Below are 17,883 nucleotides of genomic sequence, written 5' to 3'. Positions count from 1 at the left end.
AACCACAACATAGGCGGTAGTATACTTAACACTAAAAGTGTGATAAGAGACCTTGGGACACAGGTGGACAGTAGTCTCTCCTTTGATAATCACATCGCCACAGTAGTCAGGAAATCCTTCTACGTGGCACACCTCATCACAAAAGGATTCTCATCCAGAAAAAAAAGAGGTCATTGTCCCCCTCTACTCATCACTCATTAGACCCATTATAGAGTACAACGCCCCTTTTGGTATGTACCACATAACACATCTACAACAACTGGAAAGGCCGCAGAAATACCTCACAAAGAGGATTACCGGTCTCAAACAGATGCGCTATAAAGACCATCTCAAAAAACTCCAGCTTTTCTCAGTCGCATATTGCCTACTCGGAGGTGATCTCTGCCTTACCTACAAAGCTATTTGAAACCCAGAGCTGTTGGACATACTCCACTTAAAGAAATCCCAATCCCTCTAAGCTACACACTCTAGGGCCCTAAACCTTGTCACCACAATAAACAGAACATGCCGTAGGGATAGATTCCTGTCCCAAGGACTTCCCATACTCTGGAATAAACTACCTATATATATCAAACAAAGCTCCTCATTAGCACTCTTCAAGAAAAATCTTGATGATTGGATGGGAAATAGGAAATTCACCCCAGGGATCACCTCTGTGGCTCTGCTCGACAGTGCCACAGGAAAATAATTTTCTTGGGTGACAAAAGCCAGGGTACCTTTTTGTCTGGGCTTGTATAGGCCCCAGGGCTGATAGCCTAGTACCTACCTATGAACCTATGAACCTAAAAGAAAACAAAGAAAAAAAAAAAAATATATATATATATATATATATATATATATATATATATATATATATATATATACATATATTATATATATATATATATATATATATATATATATATATATATATATATATATATATATATATATATATATATATATATATATATATATATATATATATATATATATATATATATATATGTTTTATATGGTGGAATGAATGAGTAAGGAGAGTAAAAATGGCAAAACAAGAGGACAGATATAATAATAGAAAAGTAGGTTTATTTGCATTTGTTGTAGGGAATATTCAGGCTACTGTGGGTAGCAATGCAATAGAAACTATGAGACTATGAACAAAAATAATGATGCAAGAACCAAAACTTGACTGTATAAAGGAACAAGTTGAAAGACATAAATGTGAAATACTGAAGATTAAGTTAAAGTTAAAGTGAGTTTAAAAGCAGAGGATGTGGAAAACATATTGTGGAGGGACATTTCTGAATGGTAATAGAGGTAAAAGGAGTCGTAAGCCACAACTAAAGCTGTGCAGTACTGGGTCTTTTATCTGAAGAAGGAATGGATCAGATTGGCTTAAGAGGCTGACATAACACACAAGGTAGGGAAACAAAAAAGGAATCCAACTAACAGAAAGGAACATAATTATTAAAAGGTTCCTCACATCCAATGAGAGAATGGATCCTATGACAAGCAGCCTGGAAGCAGGGACTGAAAATGGGGAGTGCGAAAATGCAGGTGACGGAGAACTTATCAGCAGAAGTACATGAGCAAAAAATAGAGATGGGGTTATGGGCCCCCCCACTATATCAAGTGACAGAGAGTACACTTTTACCATGTTAGAAAGGAAGCTAATTGTTTTTATGGAAATATAGAGGGGATATAAATAAAAGGTGTGACTGAATAGTCCCTGGAGGAGGATGAGGAAGAGAAGTAACGTAGGATTTGTCATACTGAGGAAGTGAATGTGAGTGGTTATACATTATACTGCAGCAACAAATGGAAAGAAAAGTAGCAGTCGGCAAGTTATGATGCCCTCAATGAAGACAGGAAGAAAAGCAATACATAGACTCTCTTGGATGTGGAGATGGAAGGAGAGAGGGATGGGTCACAGGTCAATACTTTGCAAGAGCAAGTAAGGTGGCACATAATACCCATCCCAGAGAGGAGAGAGGATTTGATTCATTACTAATCCGTTTTTCTTCAAAAAAGCTTTGAGACAACATCTCTCTTCTAAGTGACTATGCTCATGTGCTAGCTCCTCACAATGTATAACCTGACTTCATCTTTCTCTTACTACTACATTCATTTAGTATTAAAAAAAAGATACTGTTAGACTGTACTAAAAACTGTATACTGTGCAACTTGTTGTTGTAGTATGCTATTCTGTTGGCATTTGCTATTCAAATGTATGACTTGTTTAAATCATTGTTCTTTTGTTCTTAATGTTTGCTTTTCAAATGTATGTATTATAAATCACTGTGAAGCCTTTCTCCTCAGGCCTCCACTGAAAATTGGTACCTCTTGGCCCAGTGGACCTTCCCAGTAAACAAATGCAAATAAATAAAAAAATAAATAAAGGGATGGATCACTATTAAAGACACCTGAAATAAAAAGGTAAAGATTAATTTGGATGAATCAAATGACTTAAGAAAGGAGAAGGTGATGCAGGTATGGAGTACAGTGGAGGAGGAAGGAGTTGGGAATGCACTACAGTGGAAGAATCGGCAAAGTCCCGAACACAGCCCAGTGACTTTTTTCCCTGGGAAAAAAAAATTGCTATTCCTTTTGTTCACGATTTAGGGATTTTAACTTTATTGGGTCAATATGAAATAATATAGACCCTATATATATATATATATATATATATATATATATATATATATATAAAGAGTCGAAGGAGGATGAACAAATTAAGGGAGACATGATGAGAAAGACAGACAGGGTTAAGGACTTGCAGAAGGTGTCTGGAATAAGAACAAATACAAAGAGAAGTGGAGTGGATGGCAGATATAGAAATAAAAGGAATAGATATAATGTTAGTATATACGCTTAAATATTCAAAAATGAGAGCGAGGAGGATTAGAATGAGAACAGAGTAAGGTAGGAATGTTTCCAATAATAAAGAGAAGAAGACCAATTTAGTACATTTCATGGGGACTTGCATGCATGAAGATTATGAGGTGGTGAGGTGGGATGATTTTTGAGGAATGAGATGGACCAAACCCAGACAAGGAGACAGGAAATAGATGCTTAAAGTAGTGAGTATGGCAGTACTAATTAACAGATATATGAAACAAAATGTAACAATGGTGGACTAAATAGTTTCACAGTCGATTATTACAATTTTAAAGGATTGCAGGCAAGAAGTATTTACTTAATTGGTTTAATAGTATTGAGAAAGAAGAATAAGTTCTAAAATACATATTGCAGGCATAGATGGTGGTGTTATATACAGGTAAGGAGGAAGGGACAACTCAGTAAATTATCAAAAAAATGTATTTATGTAATAGTGATGCATATATTATGGCTACAACGTAGGTAAGATACATTTTACTGAAGACAGTGGGAGTGTCACAAGTGTTTTTGTTTTTTTGTGAATGGTTGCTCATCTACAGATCACTGGGTGCAGCTCTTTAATCAATAAATGTTAGGGAGAAAACATAAAGGGGTAGTAGTTATGGACATTCATAAGGCTTTTTATTAGGAAACATGAGACTTTATGATAAAGCTGACTTTGAAGGAAATATTGGTAAAATAAAGAATTCTATAGAGTCATCATCATCCATCAATTTTGGACACACAGTTGGTAAAATGTTCTGTCAATTTCCCTTTGTTGAAGCAATTGCAGACCTAGGGAATAGTTACCTAGTGTTAGTGTAGCAGAAGCTGCTTTTTTGTGAAGCTGGAACGTAAGTCTTTAGCTGTTTATATAATGAGAAGTATGATGTCTTATCAAATTGTTTATGTATGTTGGGATGTGAAGAGGCATGAGCTCTCAATAACATTAGACACCCTATTCAACCAAAGCTTGAGCACCAGCTTCATCCTAGCTAAATGTAGGACAGCCAATGTCCTCCCTCTACACAAAGGTGGAGCATCCACTGACACAGGCAATTAAAGGCCCATCAGCCTAACTAGCCTCATCTGCAAGGCCATGGAACACATTATTTTAGACTTTATAAACAAAGACATTGGCAACCTCCAAATGCTTGACCCTACACAGGTTGGTTTTACCAAAGGGAGATCATGCCTGTTAAACTTGATTGACTTCTTCAAAACAGTCAGCAAAGCCATGGACAAGGGGAAGACAGTGCACACAACCTACCTTGACTTAGCCAAAGGCTTCAACACTATTTCCTACTCAGGCATAATAGATAAACTCTCCCAGCTAGGCATTAACCCATATGTTACCAGATGGGTCAGGTAAATGGCCCACTGAGAGAACCCACTCAGTCAAAATAGGGGAAGCCACCTCTAGTAGTAGACTCATAAGAGCAGCATACCCCAAGGATCGGTCTCAGAGCCTCTACTATTTGGGATATACTTTTCTGTGGTCTGTGGCTGACCAAATTTGCAGATGACTGCAGGCTGGGTGCTGTCTTAAATTCCCCTCTTCTCCAAGAGGCTCTTACCCAAACTAATGAATGGTGCCTGAAGCATGGCCTCAAACTAAATGCCAAAAAATGCATCATTATCCCCTTTGGGGAAAATGGCATTCCCACTAATTATCACACCGAGGTTGACAGCAACTTGACTTTTGACCACCTCATTGCCTCCATTATACAGAATGCTTTCTACACGGCCCACCTCATAAGTAAGGGTATTTCATCCAGAAACAAGGAGTTCATAACATCCCTGTACTCTCCCCTTATCTGACCCATTATTGAGTACAATGCCCCCTACCTTGCCAAGCACATGAAGCAGCTGGAGAGACCACAGAGATTCCTAACAAGGAAAATCCAGGGTCTCAAACACCTATCTTATATTGATAGGCTAAAAGTCCTGTCCCTCTACTCAGTCTCATACAAACTGCTCAGATGTGATGCACGTTTCGTATACAAGGCCATCTCAAACTTAGCCTTGATGGAATTGCTGCATATCTGTAAGTCAAACTCCACTCACAGAACCCACATGCAAGGCCTCAACCTGGTATGTGACATTAATAGAACTTTTTGGCAGGATAGATTTGTGTCCCAAAGGCTCCCCATTCTGTTGAATAGACGCCCTCTCCATGTCAAGCAGAGTTCCTCATTAACCCTCTTTAAGAGGAACCTGGATGACTGGATGGGAAACAGAAAATTCATCCCTGGGATCCCACCTTTGTCCTTGCTGGATAGAGGAAACAGGTGCTAACTTTGTGGGTACATGGGCAAAATCTTTTGCTAGGCTTATAAGGGCCTCCGGGTCAATAGCCTAGTATCGTCCTATGAACCTATGAACCTATGAGTGCTTTTGGGAAAGGATGTATTTTTCATACATAACATTTAAGTTTCTCCAAAAAGTAAATCAACTTGGCACTCTTCCAATGCTTGTTGCAGGCCATGCTATTTGGACACTTCTGGAGTGCTAAGTATCTATTGCATTAATTTTTGGTATTTTGTGTTGCATCATTACTAGCATTCTATTTCTGCTTATTCACCGAATGAATGATGACATCCTTACCTTCATACCATTGGATTTTATATTTCGTTATATTTAAGACATTTTAAAATGTATGGGTCTGAATAGCTGACATTATTTTTATAGCTAACTATATAGAAAATGGCTCCATGAGTACTGAAGTAAAATATTGGACTTTTATACACTGTGTACTTTCATTTCTTTTTCCTTATGGTTTCTGCATGAGACAGCACCCTTTTCTAAACAACTCATTTATTTAAGCACTACAAGTTATAGCTGCTTTTATAACCACATTCTGGAAAACTGATTTCTGAGTCCCACTTAGGCAAAAGATTGCACTCTTCAAAAACTTTTATAGTGCTTACTTTCTGCTTCATCTTCTATAATGTAAATCCTGCTTATTATTGTGCATTATTTACCAATATAATGGTCTCACTAGATGTATTGGAGGAATACTATTCCCAATTAATAATGTACTTCTTGTGAATGTTTTGAATTCTTTATATTTGACATGCTGTTCACAAAATTTTCAACCAAGGTATGGTTACTGTTAAGCCTTAGGCCATAGCACATTTGACCTAAACATAATATTTTAATAACTGTTATGTCAAGCAACAATACATGACACCCATGCTATAGTGATAGTTATTTTCAATTGTATCATTGTAAATTCTTCATTTGTATGGGGAATGTGGGATAGTAGAGGTTTTGCTGCTTTTCCACTTACTTTCTGTCTTACCTGATAGCTTCAACAAATAGGAGTATAATTAGTTCATGAGGAGAGAGGTAACCCGTTTGAATTGTTTAAAGTTTATTGCTGTCATTTTTTTCAATATTATTGAAAAAATATATGACATGAATTAGGTGTCTTGCAAGCAACTGTGGCCCTCTATTATAATTTCAAGACTAACTTGCTGACCAATTAAGTCCACTGGATGGAGTTGTCTCTTTTCACAGGGAACTCAGAAGACATCTCTGGCTAAATTACTTGCTCAATGACACAGAGCAGGCAAATAGAGGAGTAAGGAATTTCACACTGTACCCTGTAAACAAAAATTTGCTCATAGCTGCCAAAAGATAATGTGAGAACTCCACTGGCTATAAAATTTGATCTCATTAAAGATTTCTGACTGCATAAACACTTTTGCTTTAAATAATAATGGCTGACATAACAATTCCATGATGAAATGTGAATGGTCCCAAAGTTATTTCTTGTTAAGAGAAAGCCATCATGACATCCTTTTGTAATATTAGTAACAATGTTTGTTTTATCCAAGAAACTTAAATGCTCTTCACAGTATTATTTTATAAATAAAAAATGTGTGCCATTGAAATTGTAGAGGAGAATCCTTTGAATTGATTAGAATTTAACTTTGGCTTCTGTTTTAGACAGAGATAATTGTTGCAAGACTTTATTAATGCAGATGGTTTCTTTGATCCTTGCTAAGTGCTGTTTTCTATGGAACATGATTTCATTTTTTAGCATCAGATAGATCTTTATCAACAAATGACTTCCTCTTAAGCTGAAAATGTCTTTGTATGTTATCATTGAATATAGAACTTGTAGCTGTCTCAGATTATTCATTAATACAACTCAAGAGCTTACTTATTCCAAAAGCAGGTCCTAATTATATGTGGACATGATATCCACATCTTTTTAAAATAACAGGAGGTGACATACTAAATTCTGTCTTCAGTTCAGTTTCACTGTTACTTCATAGGAAAACACTCTCTGGATTGATTTTTTTTTTGCCGGACTGTTTTCTATGTGGAATCTGCATTCCCTCTATATGCTCACATGGATTTTGCCAAGCTACTCCAGTTTGCTCCCGTATCTCAAACACATGTTGCAGGTGGATCAGTGGTGGCAATCTACTTCAGTTTCTTACTTGCCTATTGAAATATGTGGATGGTGATTGTGGTTCATTGTGTCACTGTAGGTGTTAGGTTTATCTTGACAAAAATGGATGGTCATTGCTATTCTTATGTATTTCAAAAATACCAAATAAACTATTCTAAGCCTTCTAAAATAATCAATGAGTGTAGCAATGCCTCTTTCTATAAACTACATCTAGAAAAATCTATACTTTTTACAGTTCATTGTTAAATCCCTCTATTTTAAAGGAAGACTGAAATACCCATAGTTCATTGGGAGGATTCATAAAGGTTACCATAATATGTACATTTTGTGTACACTTTCTGAATTCAAGAATAGCCCTACAACAATGTTTGCACTGTCTATTCAGTCAGAAAGGTTAAGCTAAGTGCACAGAGTATACAGTTTCTAGTAACCTTTATGAATCCAGTCCCATAACTATAATTAAACATGATGGATATGAGTATCTTAAATTCTTATCTCTATTCTTTTAATATTGTAAAACTTAAACCTGATTCTTCATAGTTAATCTGTTGTAAAAATAAGAACTTCTTGTCTTTCCTATGTAATTCAGTTCTCAGCTCTATATATTACCCGAAGTTTCTTGCATCTAATTATAACTCATATCATTTGAAAAGGACAGTATAAAACTGGAATGAACAGAAATATTGAACAATATATAAAATGTCTTACCATATTTGTAATTTATTTATGAACAATTCATGATAATGCAGATTGTCTACCATTTTCCTTATATGCTAACTTCTATGGATAAAATTTCCGGACCAGAATGCCCAGCCTGTGGTATACTTATATATCAAGCCTGTGTGAGGTGTTCTCTGGAGCAAAGTTATATTCTAAGGCTTGTTTCAGCTTGCATCAAGTTTTTCTTCTTCCAAAGACAAAAATAGTTGAACAGGGAAGAAATTTCATTGAGGTACTCTGTGCTTTTATTAAAAGATAGCCCTTTTCATAGAAATACTATTCCTTAATTACTAAAATAGTTCAATTTTAACAAGATATGTTATAAAAAGACTTATATACTTAATGTTTTGCATTCATACAGGATATTATTTTGAAATAATGTGGGCCTCACATCTTGCTTGAATGGATGTACAGTTTTATTTAACTAACAATGTTCATCTTTTTGACAGAAATGACATCATTATTGAATTGTTATGTGTATACCAGTTTTGATGGGCAAGGAATGTTTTGCAGCACCTTACTATATGGCACATTTAAGCACTATTTACATCTTTTATATAATAATATTGAATATTTTTTGAGGCCAGTGTGCGTGTGTGTGTGTGTGTGTGTGTATATATATATATATATATATATATATATATATATATATATATACTTTTTGTTTGTTTTGTGGCAGTGTGCATATTTATAGTTGTGTATTTTTATCATACTTTTGACAAGAACTCAAATGTCATTGATGCATACCATATTTTTAACTACCATCACAGGGTAATGCAACTTTAAGAAAGATTATATATTTTTAATTAAAGTTGTAAAAATAATGATTATTTATGAAAAAAAAAAACTTTGGATATATTAGCTCCATTTTCTATAACTGTGTGATAGTGCTTCCTTCTGGTTTTTCAAAATGAAAGCCAGTAAACAATTAGTCCAACGAGGAGACAGTACAGAATATCACTATATGGTAAAAAGTATCATACAATTTAATGAAAAATATGACCAAGGAGCTGTTCAATAAAGCTGTTTCGTAATGTGCATTTTTTTACTACTATTTGTAAGGGGGTTAGCACTACCTTTACCTGCTCCCACACATGCTTTAAACATTTAATATTAGATATTAATAGAGGTTAAGTGGCATATCTGTCCATATATTACAGGTGTTAAGGGTAAATAATTAACAAAATGTTTATGCAGTTGATTACACATAATCAGAAGCTTGCATAACATGAATTTACAAAAATCACTACTATTTATTTATTTATTTTACATATACATATACATATTTTACCGATATAAGTAATCTTCACATATTTTTAAGACTAACACTTTATTTTTGGTTAAACTACCTCAGTTTTAAAATTAAGCATCTTGCAAATGCCCACCTAAGTATGCAGTTTCTAGTCAGTTAGTACATTATAACCAACTGTGTATTTAACTTAACTGAATTAAAATTATTTTGGTTATGTGCATTATCCCATTCATAGCTTTAAAACTGACTATTCCTATGTATTACCAACTCTTAGCCTTGGTATATTTCCCTGAATGTTTTCTCCTGGATATTACACAGAAATAGGTGGCACAGCATTTCAATAATTATCCCTGCTTCTTCAAAGGGTTAGGTTCTCTAGGTTTATTTTCTTGCTGGCCTTCTTGTATGTGGTTTGAATGTCCACAATGTGTCCACACGGTATTTTGCCAGGGTTTCAACTTTTCTACCTTATTCAAATTGTATGGCAAAGTGTCAGTTGGCAATAATATAAATATCCTTTCAGTTTATTTGTCTGTTTGAGTGTGTGTGTGTTTGTGTGTGTGTGTGTGTGTGTGTGTGTGTGTGTGTGTGTGTGTGTGTGTGTGTCTGTGTGTGTCTGTGTGTGTGTGCATTCCTGTGTGCCCCTGTGCGCGCGCGTGTGTGTGTGTGTGTGTGTGTGTGTGTGTGTGTGTGTGTGTGTGTGTGTGTGTGGGTATGGGTGTAGGTGCATGCATGTGCATGTGCATGTGTGGAGGGGGGCACCTTGCAATTAATTGGTGACTAACTCAATATTTCTTCTGCCTTATGCCTGCTGTTTGCCAAGGTAGACTTTAGCTTCCCTGTTGCATTGACTTGGATAAAATAAATGTCAGAAAATGAATGTCTCTATTATGCAGAAATGTATATATATTTTTCCTCTCTTTTAGGCAATATGTTTGTTATCAGTTTGTCTGCAGCAGATGTCATTGGTGCTGTTTATCCATACCCCTTGCTTATCAGATCCATTTTACAAAACCAATGGCAGTTTGGAGAAATTCAGTGCCAGATTGCAGCTTTCTTTCATGGTTTGAGTTTCAATGCTTCTGTTTACAACATTATGCTGATAGCAATCAATCGTTGGTGCTGCATTTGTCATGCGATGAAATACGAGAAGATATTCAGTATGAAGAACACCTACTGCTATATATTCCTGACATGGACAATTAGCTTTAGTTTAATTTTACCTGATTCTTTAGTGGGAGCTTTACAGTACAATCCACATCTATACATTTGTACATTTCTCTTCACTGCAAATGAGGCATTAACAATTGGTGTTGCAGTCTTTCATTTTATTTTCCCATTAACAGTTGTAATCCTGTGTTATGCAAGTATCTGGATCACAGTCATACAGGTCAAATACAGACTCAAAAAAGACAGTAAGCAAACTCTCCGGCCCTCAGATATGAGGAACTTTTTGACAATGTTTGCAGTATTTGTACTTTTTGCAGTTTGCTGGTCTCCATTCAGTATTCCTGGTTTGATTGCAGGTTTCAGCCCGCGAGGAAAGGCGCCTAATTTTCCAGTGTGGTTGGTTGTTCTTGGATTCTTTAGTGCCTGCTTCAACAGCTGTCTTAATGGCATTGTTTATGGAATTTTTAATAAGAATTTTCGACAGGAGTATAAACATATACTGTGGTCACTGTTAATATTTATAATAAGAAGCAAGCAATGAAAGTCAGGAGGAAACTACAATAACTAGACATCTTCTCCTACATTACAAATGATGAACACACTTTCAGCAAATGTGTCCTAAATATGAAATAACATGGAAATGTGTTTTAATAAACATTGCTCAATAATCCAGCATATGATTCACACATGTAGATCTCCTGTTGGAAAATGCTATTTATTTAGTAAAGTCACAATATTTACATCTGTAAAGGAAACAAAAGTAAGATCTTACATTCATGTGTGGAAAAAGCATCGCACACTAATGTTTACATTAATCAAGCAACTACCACACTAAATACATCAATGTGCTATGCTAAATTTGATACAAATACATAAATGCATTATGCATTTATTGCTCATCTCAAAAGTGCTTCATAATTTTGTCCAGAAATTTTCTTCATTGATTATGTTAAATATATAAATTAAAAACAACCACAAATTCTGTACTCCATGATTTGATTTCTTTAGACTCCAGTTGAATAGCATGTTACTTTAAGCAAGTCACTTATGCAAATGGTGCCCTTGGGAAACTAGGTTAGGCTCCTCAATAGTCTCCTGGACCTCATGCCATGTGACTATCAAAAAAACTTACCTATTTACTGAATTCTGGTTATATTGTGAGTCTACAGTTTGAGTTTGCACATTGTCTATTGTATTCATTTGATAATAAAAAGAAAATAAAAAAGATGAAGTTGCTGATAATCTACCAGAATAAAGTTCAACCCTGAGATTCAATAATGTGAAATCACTGTGCAGGAACAGTGTAACCATTCCTGCATGAAATATGTCCGCCAAGCAATCCAGTAAACTACTGTTCTGACGTGCACGAGCCTGCTTATATTATTCCTGCATGGACACCACTGCACATTGCTAATTACCTTATTTGCTGGTGAAAACCATGTAAATAAGGTGAATTAGTGATTCAGCAAGCAGGTAGACATCCATGCAAGAATAGTGTTAGCTGCAAAAAAAAGCCGAATACATTTCTGCAAAAATTAAAACGGAGGCATGACAACTCAAATAAAAGCATGTATTATAATCTTTAGACATGCCAATGACCATATATATGGCCATCAGCATGGAAAAGTGTTTCATTTTTTAAAAATAAAAGGGTTTTTTTTGGCCGATCTTGGCGATTTAAGCATAGTGCAGCTGTGTGCAAACGGAATTCTGCCGAAAATAAAAAAAAAATGTGAAAACATAATTTTAAGGGAAATCTGCATTTTGCCAATATAGTCTATGGCATGCATGATCAAAACAATACCAGGGAACAGTGGTAACTAGGGGGAAAGGCTCTGGGGTAGTGCAGTAACTATGGACTAAGGCAGTCAGGTATGCAAATGTGGGGAAATTTACTGAATCACAAAAATATTCTAAGTGCCAAACTGCACCTAACCGTGTAGGTGCTATAACATGATCATGTAAGCAGGAGGAGAAACAGACATGAAAAAGGGGTGTGTCATGCATAGTGTAAGCACATTGGAGCTCCATGTGCCCCAGATAAGCTTAGCTAAACACAGCAAGGTGTATGTCTGAGGCTGTATTGACTTATTCCATGAAATGAAGAGCATGTTCAAGTCCTCAGAGGGCCATTTCTTAGTGTTAGCATTAGCTAAACAGGTATGCGCTGCATGTACTACTTCTAAAAAAAAAAAAAAAAAGAAAAAAAAATGGAAACAGCAGTACTGTTTACATTTGGGAAACAGGTTTGTGCGACATGACTTAGGGCTTAAAAAAGGAGAGAAATGACAAGGGAAAAAGGAAAAAAAAGGAAAATAGAAGAATAAAAGCAATCAAGAACAAATTACATAGCTAGCAGGTGGAATGCATCTTAGTCAGCCAATCATACAGGCAGCATCTGCAGCAGAACAGTATAAACTATGGAAACACCTTACAGTCTGTTTTTCACACAAACTCTGCACCACTGGTGAACACGTGGGGGAATTTTAACCAAAAATTGTTAGGGGCTGCCATTGCTTTGATCCATCAAAATGTGCTAGAGGCTGAAGGCGGTGAAGACGATAATGCTGACAATCACCACAGACCGAGGAGGAGGAGAAGAGTGTTCAGACCCAGGGTAACTTACCAGGGGCTACATGATCTGGAGATAATAGAGCGCTACAGGGTGGACAGAGATATAATTCAGCATTCAGTCATTGAGCTGTGCCAGCTTCAACTCAGACCCAGAGCCAACAGAGGGGAACCCATCTCAGTGGATACCAAGGTATCTGTAGCCTTAAGAATACTAGGTACAGGTACTTTCCAAAAACCTACTGGGGACATCATGGAGGTCTCACACGTATCTGTATCCAGGGTACTCCACCAGTTCCTGGATGCAATGCTGCCACATGCCGGTGAGCATATTTACTTCCCCAACACCGGTAAGGAGAGGACCAGCAATATGCATCTCTTCCACCATACAGCAGAATATCCAGAGGTACTAGGTGCAATAGACTGCACGCACATTCACATCAAAGCACCACCCGGTGAACAGGGTAGCATCTACATAAACCACAAGGGATTCCCCTCCATCAACTGCCAGGTCGTGTGCAATGCCCAGGGCATTATCATGAATGTGTGTGCTGGCAGCCCTGGAAGCTATCACAACTCCCACATCTGACATTCATCACAGCTGTACCAGGCATTTGTCAGTGGGGGCATCCCATATGGCCATCTGTTAGGTATGCTGGCTATGCACTGGAGCTGTGGATGATGACAACCATCAGAAATGCAGACACACCCACACAAGAATGCCATAATGAGGCACATGCACAAACCAGCATCATTATAGAGCGTGTGTTTGGAATGCTCAAGTCATGCTTCCGCTGCCTTGACATATCTGGTGGAGCCTTGCAGTACTCTCCAGCCACATGTGCACACATGTTCATAGTATGTGCCATGCTACACAATATGATCCTGCATTAACAGCTGCAGCAGGAGCAGCATGAGGTAGGGCCACACAGACCAGCACCATTGCCAAGATCCCCACAGGCACAGAGGGACTATTAGGAGGAGGCCCCTAAGCCTGCTGTTGTAGGCAGATGGAGGTGTGCCCAGTATGATCAGGCCTTGGCAAAGAGGCAACGTATACCACACACACTGACACTTTAGGGACCCCAGGAACTGACACCTCTCTTTGACTTGCGCACACAGTAAAATAGATGACACACACATCACATAACCTGTAACTTACCATGTATAGGCAGTGTATTGTGTGCATCCAACATAGGCAGCCCTCAAGCACCATCCTCACAACTACTGCAGGCACAAGGTAAGTCAATAAATAAATGAATGGATTAGTATGTTTTGGTAGTATATCTATGGTAATGCTGCATGCATGCGAGGGAATGGGGTGGTCTACTGGGATAGCAGCAGACAACTGACAGCTATATGGGATACAAGGAAATGTCTGACCAGTACTGGCCTCCCCACATTATGCAGTAGTACCCAAGATGGCAAATCCCACTGCAGTATATGCGTGGGGACAACTAACTGGAGGGTCATTGCCACAGGTATGTATGTTAGTGTGGGTCCCTTATCCACCCTTCAGACCCAAACAGCAAGTCGGTTGTAGAAAATGAGAGAGAAATGTCTGGCAAATGGCGACAATGTTGAATTACCCCCTACAGACTAACACACTGATAGCACAGCAGGCCTTGCAGTTGCAGTAAGGCTATGAAGGGTAAGAAGTCTGAAACTCAAATGTATGCCATTACAATCTGACCTGTGGTCTTTACTGAAATCCCTCTAGTCCCCAAACAGGGCACAATAGTATGGTAAATGAAACCAAAATGTAAAGCAAATATTAGCACAGTCTGTGCAAATGTGTACAGTTGACAGGTATGACCCCCCATATACTCACAGAAATGCAGCAACATGTATGTTTGCAAGGAAATAGCAACATATCACACATTGGCAGGGCTTTCCTGATACACATGAAAACATATTGCATGTTCACAATATGCAGAGGTCAATGAGCTATGTGTATGTGTGGTTAATACTGTCAGGATCTGGCCAGTATATTCTGGCATTCGTCTTGTAGTGCCCTAGGTACAGTGCCATCACTGACAGGGCCATGTGCGGATAACTGTAGTGCAAACTGTTATGCATGTTAGTGACACCCACTGCTCTGCCACTGACATACCTGGAAGTCACAGTGCTATGTGGAATATACTACACATATAATGGACATCTTGAAGGCTGTGTAGCCGAGGTGCCTAAGGCTTTTATGTATATAGTGTGTTTGGTACTGTTGCCAGTGGTTATTTCAATAATCCTTTTTTCTTATGTTTTCTTTTACATATAATGGACATGCCTGCACAGTAGAATGCATTCTGTACCCACGCCCATAACTGCCGACCTATTACAGCAAGACGTCTGGACAAGGGCATAAATAAAAGTGGAACAAAGGCACAATGATAGGCATGTGTTATAAATATCGCCCTTACATGCTGAGAAAGTTGGTAGTGTGAGGGATTTGAGTAGTGGGAATTGTCTAAAGGTTATGTAGTCTGAAACAGCAACGTCTGTCATTATCTTGTAACATCATTTTTCAATTATATTTAACTAACTTGCCATAAAAACACAAGTTTATGTAGACAAAATGAAACTTCTAGCCAAACACCTGGACAACCTGCCAAAAAATGTACAGGTGAGAATTATGGCCACACAAGGATATGACATCTCAGGATAGAAAGACTCCACACAAGCAGGAGATCCCCAGCCAGTATATCACCAAGTTGCTGGACTGTTTACACAGCATGTCATCACTCAACTGGCTGTAGCCACACCTCACAAATGGCTTTGTTGTGAAATAATGTACATAGCTGCCCTCATAATATTGGTCTATACAACTAGTATTCTTCTGGTAAAGCACTGTGATGTTCTGAGGATGTCTGGCACTAGTTAAAGACACAATACATTGCAGTGTCAGACTACAGATATGTCAGAAAATGTCTGCTAAACAAACCCAGTACCCCGAGGAAGGTCTTGTGTACTCCTGAGAGGTATGGCTGAAGCACACAAAACCCGGTACTGGAGTACACTTATCTCTGGAATGGAGTCCCACTCTAACTATAGAATGTCACTCTGGGCATGCTCCTACACTTACAGAATCACAGGACATGTTGGAACCCACATCGGACTATATGACTGTATTGTGTATATATGTCTGTGCATATAGACAGCTATGTACACCCTAACTGTCCCTATACACACACATCAGACAAGATTACCCTTAGCTAGCTGTAGGTGGCTTATATGTGATATCTCTGCATCTGTTGCATGAGATACACAGACATATATATGGGCAACAGGTAACAACATATGTCAAGCATACACACACATACATGTGGGGAAGTGAGAGACAGTGATAGAGAGAGAGACACAGAGGGACACAGACAGTGTGAGTCACACTCACAGATGTGGATACCCTGAATGGCATACAGTGATGTTCTGCTGTGTACAGTGGCATACCAGTTGTAAACAGTTGCATGTGCCAGCATAAAAGTGAACCCCATTGTGTAATAGTACTGAGGTTGAGTTTGTAATATCACATCACTTGCCTCTGTGTGTGTGTGTGTGTGTGTGTGTGTGTGTGTGTGTGTCTGTTTCCATAGGTCTAAGTATTAGGAGATTTTTTCCACTCAGTACACTTCACATTGCCCTAATTCACAAGATCTGCTGCTGTCTTTCACCTTAGAAGTACCATTGGACACCTCTCACCCCCTATAAGCTCTGTAGTGGATGAGATGACTGCGTAACACTATAAAACAAATAACTAGATAGGTAGGGGTTCTAATCTCAATACTGGCAACTGTGTGTGTGTGTGTGTGTGTGTGTGTGTGTGTGTGTGTGTGTGTGTGTGTGTGTGTGTGTGTGTGTGTGTGTGTGTGTGTGTGTGAGAGAGAGAGAGAGAGAGACAGTTGTGTGTGCAAGAGTGAGGGAGTGTGTAATTGTTTGCTTGTAGGTGAAATATTTTTAGGCCATTCCCACCCACAATACTTCCCAGTGCCCCACTTTTATCAGTCCTGCTGAAGTCATCCCCCTTATCAGCACCTTTGGCCAGTTTTCAGCCCTGTCAGCTCTGTAGCACATGTGATACCTGCGTAACACTATAATACAAATCACTCAATAGGCAGGGGTTCTACTCTTAGATCTGGCAAATGTGTGTGTGTGTGTGGGGGGGGTGTATAAGTGTGTGTGTAAATGTGTAGGTGTGTAGGAAGAAGTATTTTTATAAGTTTCCCATCCAGTGCCCTACTTTATCAGTCCTGCTGATGTCATTCCCCTCATCAGAACCTGTGGCCAATTGTCAGCCCAGTAAGCTCCATAGCGTGTATGATAACTGCATAACACTATAGTACAAATCGTCAGATAGGCAGGGGTTCTTCTCTCAGATCTGGCAAATGTGTGTGTGAGTGTATAAGTGTGTGTGTAAGTGTGTATGTTTGTATGAAGAAGGATTTTGATAAGTTTCCCATCCAGTGCCCTACTTTTTCAGCCCTGCTGATGTCATTCCCCTCATCAGCACCTTTGTCAGTTTTGTAAGCTCCGCATGTGTGATAACTGCATAACACTGAAGTACGATTCACTATATAGGCAGTGGTTCTGTTCTCAGATCTGGCAAATGTGTGTGGGTGTATAAGTGTGTGCAGTGGGTATGTTTGTAGGAAGAAGTATTTTAAGTTTCACACCCATTGCCCTACTTTATCAGTCCTGCTGATGTTAATCCCCTTATCAGCACATTTGGCCACTTGTCAGCACAGTAAGCTGTGTCGTGCATGCGATAACTGTGTAACAATATACAATAGAGCACAAATCACTAGATAGGCAGGGGTTCTAATTTCAATACTGGAACGTGTGTGTGTGTGTGTGTGTGTGTGTGTGTGTGTGTGTGTGTGTGTGTGTGTGTGTG

General features: G+C 38.2%; 1 protein-coding gene across 1 annotated transcript in view; it reads left to right on the top strand.

Annotated features, from left to right (window-relative positions):
• The window catches only part of LOC122808283 (melatonin receptor type 1A-like), a 169,296-nt gene extending 158,328 nt beyond the window's left edge, over nucleotides 1–10,968 (top strand). Inside the window, exon 3 of the mRNA XM_044079246.1 lies at nucleotides 10,184–10,968. Within this exon, the coding sequence (XP_043935181.1) occupies nucleotides 10,184–10,968 (785 nt within the window). The remainder of the gene's footprint in view (nucleotides 1–10,183) is intronic.
• The last annotated feature ends 6,915 nt before the right edge of the window (nucleotides 10,969–17,883 follow it).

The sequence above is a fragment of the Protopterus annectens genome, chromosome 8.part0 (genome assembly GCF_019279795.1).
Source record: "Protopterus annectens isolate FY-2018-M chromosome 8.part0, PAN1.0, whole genome shotgun sequence".
Lineage (NCBI taxonomy): Eukaryota > Metazoa > Chordata > Ceratodontiformes > Protopteridae > Protopterus > Protopterus annectens.
This window is presented reverse-complemented; position numbering and strand designations above follow the sequence as displayed.